The sequence below is a fragment of the Condylura cristata genome, unplaced genomic scaffold, assembly GCF_000260355.1.
Source record: "Condylura cristata isolate star-nosed mole 26May11 unplaced genomic scaffold, ConCri1.0 scaffold00015, whole genome shotgun sequence".
In the NCBI taxonomy this organism is placed as follows: domain Eukaryota; kingdom Metazoa; phylum Chordata; class Mammalia; order Eulipotyphla; family Talpidae; genus Condylura; species Condylura cristata.
In genome coordinates this window covers 5,321,584-5,334,041 of record NW_004567116.1, presented here as the reverse complement: position 1 = coordinate 5,334,041, position 12,458 = coordinate 5,321,584, and the positions used below count along the sequence as shown (strand labels likewise).

General features: G+C 44.9%; 1 protein-coding gene across 1 annotated transcript; it reads right to left on the bottom strand.

Annotated features, from left to right (window-relative positions):
- Positions 1-2,126: 2,126 nt before the first annotated feature.
- Positions 2,127-4,479, bottom strand: MPEG1 (macrophage expressed 1). The gene has a single exon (XM_004683428.2). The coding sequence runs from the start codon at positions 4,461-4,463 to the stop codon at positions 2,313-2,315; it is 2,151 nt and encodes a 716-aa protein (XP_004683485.1). The 5' UTR covers positions 4,464-4,479; the 3' UTR covers positions 2,127-2,312.
- Positions 4,480-12,458: the final 7,979 nt, after the last annotated feature.

The window sequence follows — 12,458 nt, the reverse complement described above, 5'->3', positions numbered from 1 at the left end:
CAAATAAGTGTTTAATCCTAATTAATCCAATACTACTTAACCCCAATATGAATTAATCCCAATATTAATAAGAATAGAAAAATAAAATGCAAATGCTGATCCACTTTTGTCACCCCAAAGTATCTCTCTTATTCATAGGTCACGGGCTGGGGTTTCTGGAAACCAGGTTAGTCTCCGCAGCCCTCCCACCCCTACCCCCCTACCCGACTCACCAGTGAGGAATGGAGGATGCAGACAAACCCTCATATTCTTGATTTCCTATGGCTAAACCGTCAGTCAGATTGTTCCTTAACTATCCATATTAATGCCTATGTATGTGCAAGTGTGTTAGGAGAAAGATAAGACAACATAAGAACTTTTTATTTCACTGGGTAGTTAATACATTGGAAGTCCAGGGACCTCAACAATTCTTTGTCTTTCTGACTGAGAAATCTTCAAAAAAATTCATGGCAAAATCATTATTTGCAGAAAAGTGGTTAGGTTGGCTGAAACACACCCACCAAACACCCAGAAGTGGAGGAGAATATTTTCCTGCGTCAGAGGCGGTGTTAGTGGCATGGTGGTTGAAATCAGGGTCCCTATCTGGGCAAACAGAGAAGCGACTCAACTTCTGTGATTCAACTCTCAGTGGGAGAAAGACTGGCTCCCTAGTTTTAATTTTCTCAAAGGCTGGAACACTCCAAGCTTCTCAAAAAACCTATTGTAAGCCTAAGCTTGTGAACATGAACCTTTAGAGAAGATAAATCACTCGAGTTTTTTGATTTGGTGAAGAAATAGATAACTTTTACAGACAATAAGGCGGAACATTAGCAGATTCGTACTGATAATAATTATCTGAGCCTGATATAAAAATGCACTAACCCCCAAATGTTGGGGGACCCCACGAAGGACTCCAGGGACATCAGCTTGGACAGGAAGTAGAAATGTCACCAAATGTGTTGATGACTTTCTCACTTCCTTTAAAAATACGGATTTGAACATGCCAGTTGCCTGTCTGCTGGAAAAAATAAAAGCAGGTCTCTAATCGCTGTTTTCGACTCCATTTTGGTTTCAGGGAGGAAGTAATACTTAGGTGTGGACTTATTTTGACTTATTGCTTTTTCCTTTGTCTTTCAGTCCTAGAAAAATGCTGGAATAGTGTATGTGTGTGTGTGTGTTTGGTGGGGGGACAGGAAGGTAAGTTCCACTCATGGAAGAGGAAGGGGTTGTTCTTGGGTGACAAACAGCAGGAAATTATAATGTGTGTTGCCCAAGTCCTTCTTGTGTCCCATTTGTGATGAACTAATGGAAACTAATGGGTCAGCAAGGTCCAGCTGACCCTTCAACCACATGGTTCGACCTGCGCAGGTCCAGCTACAAACAGGTATTTTTCTACTCTGAGGTTCTGCAATTCCTGGGAGTGGTTGAATCCCTGGGGACAAAGGACCCACTAAGAGGCACTTGAGCACCCACAGATTTTAGGGTGGGGATCCTGAAATCAATCTCTGGGGATACCAAAGGATGGCTATCCTTGAGCTTGGGGGAATCAAAAGTCATCCTCAGGTTTTCAACGGGGGTGGAGGGTGGTGCCCCTAAGTTCCTTGTTAATCAAGGGTCAACTGTACTTGGCTGTGGGGAAAAATTCCAATTTCCCCTGAGCACCAGAATCTTTCTTCGTTTACTCATACTTCAAAACCATCCCTTCTTTTGAGCTCCTAAAAAACACATACATATAAGTGAAAATAATTTCTGAAAACTTTATGGGTGTGAAGTTCAAGAGTGGTCTGTTCTAAATAAGGCTTGGTGGTGGGGAAGTTGAATATGGTGACTTTGAGCATCTCTGCTCAGATGATGTCAGAGAACACAACTCAGCAACACGGGGCCTCAGAGTGGCCCCCAGGACTTCCTGTCTCTCCTGGGAGCTCTGCTCCCTTCTAGGAGCAGAGTGCAGATATAATTTGTTTTCAACATCAAAACAGTGGGAAGGCAACATTTAAAAGGCAGAACTTCTTCCAGCTCTTGCATCAGAAACAGACACCAGCCCTGGCTTAAATGCATATCCCGCCAGTCCCAATGCCAACACTTAGAAGAATGTCACTAGAGAGGTGCATGGAGAAAAGATACCTTATTTAATTTCAGTGCAGAGGATGAGTGTTCCTTAAAATCCCCAGGAAGCTTTCTTAATTTCCTGTCCCAGAGACCTAAGCAAGTCACTAAGTTGTACCTGATTTTTGTTATACATGCAATTTCAGTCCCTAAGAAGGCAGAGTGGAGAGAGACATTAAAGCTGTGCTAGAAGCTCTGGCTGCAGATGGACAGAGAGGCTGGGAGATTCAGGCTGGACACGGGTCTTGCCCTTGATCAGCACCGTCTCCATGGGTGGCAGCTCCCGGAGCCAGACTCTGCCTGTCATCCTGGATGGTCTGGTAGCCCCTTTTCTTGTACTTCTGGATCCTGTAGATGACCAGCAGGGTGACCGATGCCAGGGCCGTTATGACCCCCACGGTGACGCCGACTGCTGCTCCAGTCGACAGGCCGCCCGCGCCCTCATGGATCACGGTCAAGGTCCGGCGCAGCTCCTGCGGCTCCCCCAGCTTCCACTGGTGGGTCTGGGCATCTTTGATCCAGGAGCTGGCGGTCTCGGGGTCCGTGACTATGACCGTGTTGGTGGCGGCCTGGCTCATGAGGGGCGGCCGGGTGTAAGGCGGAAGCCTGGCGGGGGGCAGGGCCGCCCCAGTGAAGAGCCCCGCCTTGACGCAGTACAACACCTGGCAGCCATCGCTGATGAGGGCGAGGTGCTGGCTGAAGCCCCCGGGGCACTTTTTTAGAGAAGGGGCCCCTAAATCTTTGCCTGTGGCAGGGTCCACCAGGGGGTTCCCAACAGTACAGCTAAAGAATCCACCGAACGGGACCGAAAATCTATTCCCCAGCTCATAGTCCTGGGAGACACATACCTTGAGGCTTTCGAAGAGTCTCAGAGGAATATAGCCAGCTGGACACGACTGGGAATTTGTCAGAGGGTTTATGCTCTTCTCGCTAAAGAGGCCCCCAAAAAGGAGCCCAGAGTGTTCCGGCACTTGGCTGGTGGCCACGCACCAGAAAGCCCTGAATTCAGCCTTGGCCACCCGGAACACGTCCTCACACACGGTCTTGCAGAAGATGCGGAGGGTGCACTTGCGCTGACACTCGAGGTGGTTGTAGCCCATCTCCTGGGTCTGCGACAGCAGACGCACAGGTGCATAGCCCGAGGGGCAGGAGAAGGCGCCAGTGAGCGGGTTCTTCTGCTCCAAGGTTTGGCAGAGCTGAACCACGTCGCTCCCTGAGAACTGGGTGCATTCCTGATAAACCCCCCCAAAGGAGAAGTTGGTCATCTTCCCCTCGCAAGAGCCATCATCGGTATTGGCCTCAAAATTGAAGTTGGGCGAATTGACATCCGTGCAGCCGGGGTAGGTGTTGAAGGCGTAGTAGCGTCTCACGGCGCCTTCCACCGTCTTGGACAGCTTCTTCACCAGGGGGCCGGGCAGGGTGGGCAGCAGGTCGGGGTTAATGAAGAAATGCAGCGGCAGCCCGATGCGGTCCATGGCCACCAGGTGGTTTTTGATGCCCTCCTGCCAGGCCTTGAGCGTGATGCCTGGGTAGAAGGGAACCCCTCCCAGGCTTTGCACCCTGGAGTTGGTGCGGTTGGAGAGGTAGTTCTTGGTGAAGGCATCCTGGAAAGCTGACTTCTCCTCCAACTTGGAGTTGATGATGTTTTGGAAGGTCACTCCCGCGGACGAGGATATGGCACGGTGGCTGCTCTGGCTGTCCTGCAGGAAGGAGCTCCTGATGTAGTCCTCCTGGATGAGGGCAGCCCCCGCGTCCACACTGGTGACCACGTGGGTGCCATAATTGAGGACCAGAAGCTCTGCCAAGTAGGTGGCCATCCGGGTCTGGTTGTTCTCCAGACGGTCGGAGATACTCATGAGCTCCTTCTTAAACCTCCAGTTCAGCCCCGAAGTGGGGTTGATTTTGGCCGTGTAGATCAGGTTTCTTACCTGAACCCGGGTCATAATGGCTTGGTTCTTCACTTGGAGAGTCTTCATCCTCTGGAACTCCACGGAGAACTTGCCATTGACTTTGGAATAAAGAGAGAGCTCCAAGTTGATGGAAGCGGAGGTGCTGCTCTGGTAATTCACCCAGGAATCCAGGATTTCTGAGTTCATCTCCAGATTGCTCTGTTTCTGGGGAGTAGTGAAGATTTCATCAGGGATGATGTACTGTCCATCCTCCGTGGTCCTGCAGTTGGTGTAAGTCAAGTTCATCACGGGACCCATGTCCACATTCCGCAGGTTATCCCAGCCTCCTCCAGGTAAGACTTCCAGAACAGGGACTTTCAAGGCATCCTTGCATTTTTGAAATCCAGCATCATCCTGCCCCAGCGATGGGTCCGTGAAAGCCCAGGCTGCTAGTATGCAGAAGACAGAGGTGCCCCCGAAACTATTCATGGTTAGACAGCCGCAGTCACACGCCAGCCCCAAGCAGTGGCCAGTGAGCTTGGTGCCGACTGAACAGATGGGAAAGCATGCAGTTGCTGAAAAAGAAATTTCAGCAGTTCTCCTAATGTCACCAGTTCCTCTTTAGACTAATCTTATTGCAAAAGAGGGAAATGAGAACTGACTGGAATACTATGGTCTATCAGGTCTTGGAAAAAATCAAATTGTACTAGACTTGCAAACACAGCTCTGTCTCCTGAACAGCTGACAACACTAAGTACCCGCTGCCCCATCCCTGGGCGGGGTCACTCTGCAACCCTGTGAGGACTCTCAGCAAAAGCGTGACCATGTGCCTCCCTCCAAGGAAGCTTTCTGACTTTAGCAGAAGCCTTTGATGTTGCTCTCTGTTAACTCTCTTAGATCTGATATCTGAAATTTTCCCAGAATGCTCTCTGCATGCATTTCCATACCAGCTTCTGTTTATTCAAATGCCAGAGAGAATGGTACACCCCCTTACTGAGACACCCACCTCCACCATCTCAGCTAACCGTACACCAGGTGGAGGCCGGGGCTTCCCATTCACCCAAGCGTAACCGTTGTTCACATAGGAGAGAGGAGTAAACATTTTAGACAAGCGTCCCATGGGGTGTTGTAGTGACGCATCCTTCTGGGCAGGGCGGAAGCCACCTGGAGAGGTTTCCATGTGTCACACGGAGGTTCATCCACATCGGCTTCCACCTCTGTGTCCAGGTCAGGCCCCCACTCTGGCAGGGATCCCGTTCAGAGAGACAGACAGGTTCACGCTAGAAGAAAATCCACATTAACTTCAAGGAACAGGCGTAAATGTGTACACATTTTCACGGCCTCCGTGTGTGTGTGTGTGTGTGTGTGTGTGTGCAGTTCATATGTTGATACCTGTTTAGGTTTTCATTCTTTGTTAGGTGTGTGTATTGAGCATGGAAGCATAGAAAAGGAGGTGGTCCTTATTCCTCTAAGCAATTCATTTTTCACTTCATCAGAGGACTACGATTCCATGAATTCCCTTTTGTGTGCTAATGCTGGGCCCAGTGGAACCCAAGGTCTAGAACAGTATTCCCAAGACCATTGGTCTAGGCCTAGGGTTCACTGAGGCCCAGCTCTGTTAATTCCTTGGGACAATGAGGGTGTGGCTTAGCTCCCTAATTGGTATCCAGGGGAATTAATGAAGTTCTGAGGTCATCTTTATGAAGTCTCCAGAACATACATGGGCCAGATGCAGACCAAAGCTAAACAAGTCCTACTCAATCCACAGGTATTGCTACAGCATCACCTGGAAAGAAGGTTTCAAGGAACTGGGTTGTTCCCACTGTCACTGATGCAACTGACAACTGTTTTAAGAAACAATGAGACCAGTTACCTAGCTTTACAGTCTGAGCTGCTCTGTTTACTATGAACAACTTGATGGTGTTTTATAAACCTGGAGATATTTATAGTCATCTACGCACATCTCAGTATGCTTCAAGGAGTTTACTTAAACTCAAACAGGGTGAAGTTATGAACCAGGGTCCTGTTTGTGCTTGGCTAAGTCCACTCTGCACTGGGTGTCCCGGTTAATGTACAAATTAGTTAGTTACAAATTTACCTCTCAGTAGAATGATCCTAGAGTTAGATAAATGGGAGTTGAATTAAGTGCTTCTGGTCAATCTGTTGCCACACACTTCTCCAACTCTTACAGGGCTAGTTCAACAGAATCAGAAAAGCCACGCTGCTTTGGAGACACGCTCAGGGTCTCTGACTCTTGGTTTCCCTTTCACAGACCCTGCTGAGTCCTCTCCTCTGCGATGAGAAGGTGAGCAAGGTGTTGAGAAGATTGCCTAGGAGTTCCAGTATCTCTAAAACCCACTGCCATTTCTCTTTCTTTTTTAAATAATATAAAAGTTTACTTTTACATCACTTTGTGCCTTTTCCATCTCAGCTGTCATCCCCGTGGGTTTCCCATCACTATATCACTCATGTGCCATCACCATAGTCGAGTGCATTTCCCTCCCCCCACTGTTTTTGATCCCATTCCCCACTCCACCCCCACAAAATGTCTGTGGTATATAGCTGTTCATTATTATTATTCTTTTCTTCGCCTGATCTTTTATGCTCCTGCTATGAGTGAAACCATCTGGTATTTTTCCTTTTCTTTCTGGCTTATTTCACTAAGCATGATCTTTTCCAGCTCCATCCATGTGTTTATTTATTTATTTATTTTGGTTGCTGAGTAATATTCTATTGTGTATATGTACCACGTCTTTTTAAGCCAGTCATCCATTTTTGGGCATTTGGGCTGTTTCCATGTCTTTCCAATTGTAAATAAAGCAGCAATAGACTTGGGGGTGCAGATGTTCTCTTTAAATCAGTGTTTTTGCTCGCTGCTATTTCTTCTAGACCATCCTTCTCTTCACTTTTAGCTTCACACTATCTACGCACACACATAACTAAAAGAACCATCAAGAGTGAAATTATATGGCATCCATATGAAAAAAAATACTTTCTAAACATCATAATTATATTTTCAGACACTTGTAATATGAGGGACTTGTGTGCCACATGTTAACTGAAATAGCATGACATGCAGTCCACATCCCCTCAGCAATGTGCAAATACATATAGCTAGAGAGATGTCACTCATAGGAATTATATCTAAATGGTAGTTTTAATGAATTATTTACATTTTTTCTCTTTCTTTGAGTTTTTAACAAGCACTCTTTCCTCATTTCTCAAATCTTCATTGAGAATCCCCTAAGTGCCAAACAAAGTGATGTGGACTGGGCTTTCATCATTTTTTTATACTCGGGGAAAAAACTAGCCAATTATATATTTAAAAAATAAAAGGGGCCCTCCCTGGTGGTGCAGCGCATTAAAGCACAGCACTGAGAATCTAAAGCTGCTTCCGCATGAGTTCGATCCTTGCCTGCTCCGGAGGTGACCACATGGCGTGGCAGACCTCTCCTGATCCGCCCGCTGCTCCCCTCAGCAGTGGACTTCGTCGATCTGCCTGTTCTGCTCCCCACTCTGTTTCTGGTGAATCCTCTCACCCTCCGCATCTCTGGCCTGTACCCCAGATCTGTACTAATAAATAAATAAATCTTTTAAAAAAATAAAAAATAATAAAAGAAACATTGTTTCTGGAATATTCCTGCTCCTGACTTGATCCCAACCCTATGTCCCTGCTGTGTTCACAGAAGCTCTCTTGTCAACTCACAGGGCTGCAATGTGAGGGAGGTGTAATAGTGTGTCTTTCAGCTCCACATGAATCTGCCTGGCCCAGGAGGAATGCTTACAGTGGTCAGCTAGGAGGAAGTGGCCACAGAGTTTCACGAGGAGTTTCACCCACTGCTTTCTTGCTTCACTCTGCTCACCAACAATTTCCTCTGCATTTTCTATCCTGAAATCACATAAATTCTCCAGATGGTCACACCCCACAGCCTGTGTCTAAAAACTGATCTTTGGTTTGTCAAAGAAAAGGCAACTTTTCAACGAGAGATTTGTGTTGCCTAAGAGTGATTTCACTTCCTCCACAGGGAAGCCCCACAGCTGCTTTCTTTCTGTTTGAGCACCTGCCACCTTCTGACACCAGAGCCAAACCATGAGGAATGACTGAGGCTTGGTTCTGTGTGGGCTGGGAGTTCACTCGGGTGTTGCCAGCTTCCTCATCTCCCTTGCATTCTGGAAGGGGCAGGAAAGCTGGTTTTGTTTGCAGGGACCATTCCCTTTCTTATTTTTTAGCTGGAATCTAAGAAACTAGTCTGAATCTCTTCATGGATCAGAATGATGACCCTGGCATAAACCTGGTTCTGGAAAACCTGGGAAGTGCAGTCACCAAAGTGACAATATTTTCTTTTCTGAGGATTTGAGTCCTAAAGTGAGGTTTTGAGCATTGCTTTATCAGTTCCTTCCCCTCAGAGACTGTTCTTCCCTCCCTTCGGAATTGTTTATATCACTGTGGTTTCTTGATTTCTTTTAATCTTGTGGGCAAAAACAGGGGCCATGTGAAATTCTGATGTTCCCATTCAACGCTAGATCAGAATTGAGCAACCCAAACCATTTTTCTCTTTGCTCTACTAATGCCTTTCCCTCTTCTCTTCCCAATTCTTCTAATTCTCTTTCTCCTCTTCAACTGCTCCCTCCGCTCTTTTTTTCCTCTTTGCCATTTCCAAGTTGAGGCTCATAGGAGAACACAAGTCTGTCATTGAAAGAATGAGATCTGGATGTGGCAAAATCTTACCTGCAGGTTGTTTCTCCCTGCCCCTTGTCAAGGCAGACGTGACTAATCAATCCTCAGTATCATTCTCAGCACAAGCCTCCAGGATATTCTAAGTCTACTCTTCCATCCATTAAATGAATGCTTATTACCATCTTTACATGTCAGGTACTCACTGTAGGTATCCTTTTTTGAAGTAGCCAGTGTCAGATTTATTTCTCCTTTTAAAGACTAGATTTAGTGAGCACTTGGGGCCAGTTCTCCCTTGTTATCTACTCTCCAAGCCACGCACCATGGGAAACTGAGCAGTAAGAACTACCTATTCCCCTTTCCCATCTACCTCAGGTTTCCTAAGGGCTTCAGCCTTATATGAAGGGTGCCTTGTGTTCTCTTTCAGCAGAGAATAGCATAACATGGAGGACTTCACAGGACTGAAAACAGTGGATTTCTCTTAAGTCCTCATTTCTCATTCTCTACATCTTTTCTGTCACATCACACCTCCTCGAAAAATGTTTGAGCAATAGAAGTGACTGGCGGCATTGACTTATCAGTGTTAACTGCTGGAGATTTCATGTTTCATTACTGAGTAACATAAAAGCAATTTAACAACTACTCCTTCTGGCATTTCCCACAGGGTTCTCAGACTTTGATCAGAGATAAAGTAGGTTCACCAACATATTTCCTTCTTTATCTGAAATAACCATGAATGAGTTAAGGTGAAAATAAATGAATTAGATGAGCTGGTTCTTGTATCACAGAATTCTGTGAAACTGAGAACTTTGTGCTCTCCATTGAAATATTCCTATTATCTCTCCTATGTCTTTGTGATCTAAATTTGAGATTAATTGAGGAAATATTTTTCTAAGAACATACAAATGACTGTCAAGCACATGACAACATGCTCAGTAGCACCAGTTATCAGAGAAGGGTAAATCTAAACCACCATGAGCTATCACCTCGCACCTGTTAGAAGGTCTACTATCAAGAATACGAGAGATAATGGAAGTTAGTGATATATGGAGAAAAGGGAACCCTGGCATAGTGTTGACAGGAATGTAAACTGGTACAGCCACTATGGAAGTTCCTCAAACAATTGAAAGGAGAACTACCTTATGATTCAGCAATTCCACCTTGTGGGATTTATGTATCTGAAGAAAATGAGAACATTAACTTGTAAAGATATATGTATCCCTTTGTTCACTGAAGCCTTGTTCACAACCTTATGTAGCATGGAAACTACATAAATGTTCATAGATGGGTGAGTGGACGGGGAGAAAAAGTATATATCTACAATGGAAAAGTATTTAGCCATGAAAAAGAAAATCTTGCCATTTGTGATGACATGGTGGACCACAGGTGAAAACTTGTATTATTTACTCTCTTGGCAACTTTCCAACATGCAACAGAGTATTGCTTAGTGAAATAATTCGGCAAGAGAAAAAAAAAAACTGTACGATCTCATGTCTATGTGGGATTTAAACAGCAGCAGAGGTAGTCCCTAATGGTGCAAGAGGATAAAGTCTCAGGACTAGCAAGGTATTGCCAGACACTGTGACAGAATTCAATCCCTGGCCAGGAAACTGACCCATATGGCACAGCAGACCTCTCCTGTCTTAACTGCCGCTCCCCTAAGCCGTGGAATTCAGTCAGTCTGCCTCTTCTGTGGCCCACTCTGTCTCTGGTGAACTCTCTTATGGCCCACCTGACACCACTGACCTATATCCCAGCTTTTGTATGCATAAATAAATTTAAAATAAGTTAATAAATAAATAAACAGCAGCAGAAGCAAAACAAAGCAAGCTGACAGATGTAGGGGAAAGACAGGTATTTTTCCTAGACCTGGTCAAGGCTTAGAGAAAGTAGTGATGGCGATCAAATGACATAAACCCTCCAGTTAAAAAAGAAGTTATGGGGATATACATCATGGATACTGTCAACAGAGTTTAATGATAATAGTCAATATTCTGTTGCATGTTGGAAAGTTGCCCAGAGAGTAAATATTACAAGTTCTCATAAGAAACAATTTTTGGTAACTTTGTAGTGACACATGTTAACTTAGATATTGTGGCAATAACATCCCACTAGATGCAAATATTGAAACATGATGTTGAACATATACACCTGAAACTAAAACAATATACATGTCAATTCTACCTCAATTCAAAAAAAAGAAATGAAAGTTTTATAAGCTGCCTGTAAAAAATGAAAGGTTGCAACAGTAGATTAAGAGCATGGACTGGAGTTGGAGTCTAGTCCGACTCTAGACTTCATTCTGCCTTGCATCTCTGCCAATGGAGCTTCAACATTGGGTGGGAAGTAGAGCTTTTAGAATTGAAACACTGGCAAGAATGTGTCTCCACGAGTGACCCTGGGCAGATTCTGGAGTCTCCTTAAGCCTCCATTTCCTCAGCTGGGAAACACAATGGCACTTACTGCTCTAGAAGAGCTGAAATTGTGAAAAATGAGAGCAATTACCCTTGGAAAGATCTAGATGACCCGGGTAGGATCTCAAGTCTGTCATCTTTGCCGGACCTGGTGCTGCAGTCTCTGTGGTTTGACGTGTTCAGGATGAAGGTGGCGAAAGACTTGTTGGGGCCTCTTGGGGTCTTTGACAGTCCTCTGGCCATCAACTTGAGGGTGCGGGAAGCCATATTGACTTAGAGGCAGCACCTATATGATTTTTGTGTGTTATGTTGAAACAATTATTTGTACTAGAGAATGTTCATGTCCCTTCACTTCATCATACAGAGGAGCAGAAAGGATGTGTTCCTTGGGCAGTTTCCACTCTCAAGCCACGTCAGAGAAGAGGTCTGTCTGAGGTTAAGAAAGTGAGGTTTATTCAGAAAATCAGTATTCTGAGGCGATGGTCAGTTACATCCTAAACAAACCATTTCAAATGTTGGGGCTTAAGGTAAGTTTTTAGAAGTCGCTTTTTTTTTTTATAACAGTTTATACAGAAGTCGCTTTCTTTTAAAGTTAGTTTATTTTTACTTTTTTCTTTCAGCACTAATTTTTAGATTGTATGTGATTTCTCACACCTTAAGATTTATAACTAATTTATCATACCACCTGCAAACTAACTTACCACCAGTTCAATGGACAGCCATTGGTTCTTTAGCAAAGAGCTCTGTCTGTTCTTTGTATTGTTCTGAAGAGACCCTATAAGACCTGTGAGAACCTGAGCAGGTGACTCCCCAACTCCTGGAGAGTTTTGAGGCTTTCCCAATTTCAACCTCATATGAATTTGAGTAGGTTGAGCATTCTGACCATGTGTGCTTATTGGAGGACCCCGCAAAGGCAGGCTCAGATTACAGAGTTGTCTTTGTTCTCTGCACTTATGGAATATAAATAACAAGAGAAACTGGTAGAATATTCTTAGACTATAAAAAATATACAGGTTACCAGAGGAGATGGGGGCAGGGAGGCAGGGACCAGGCATGGCTCAGAGCTTTGGTGGTGGTGAGGGAAACATGTGCAGGTATGAGGGGTGACATCGTACACCCCAAATTATATAATGTTGTAAACAACCATTAAAATTTGAGGAGAAAAGAGTTGTCTTTCGGGATGCAGGCAAAAAATACTACAAAGGCAGTTACTCAAGCCAGAGCCGTCTGTCAGATGCTTCCAGATTAATTCTTACTATTTCCATTTAAGCGTGATTTCTCTCAACAACCTTGGAAAAGCCCTCAGAACTTTGCATTTTAAAAACATTTTAAAATATATAAATAAACTAAAAAACCCCAACAAAACGAAACCATGACTTTTCCTTGGAGGCCTCC

Coding starts and splice junctions, on each gene's coding strand:
- MPEG1 (XM_004683428.2), bottom strand. CDS start 4,463: ATGAATAGTTTCGGGGGCACCTCTGTCTTCTGCATACTAGCAGCCTGG.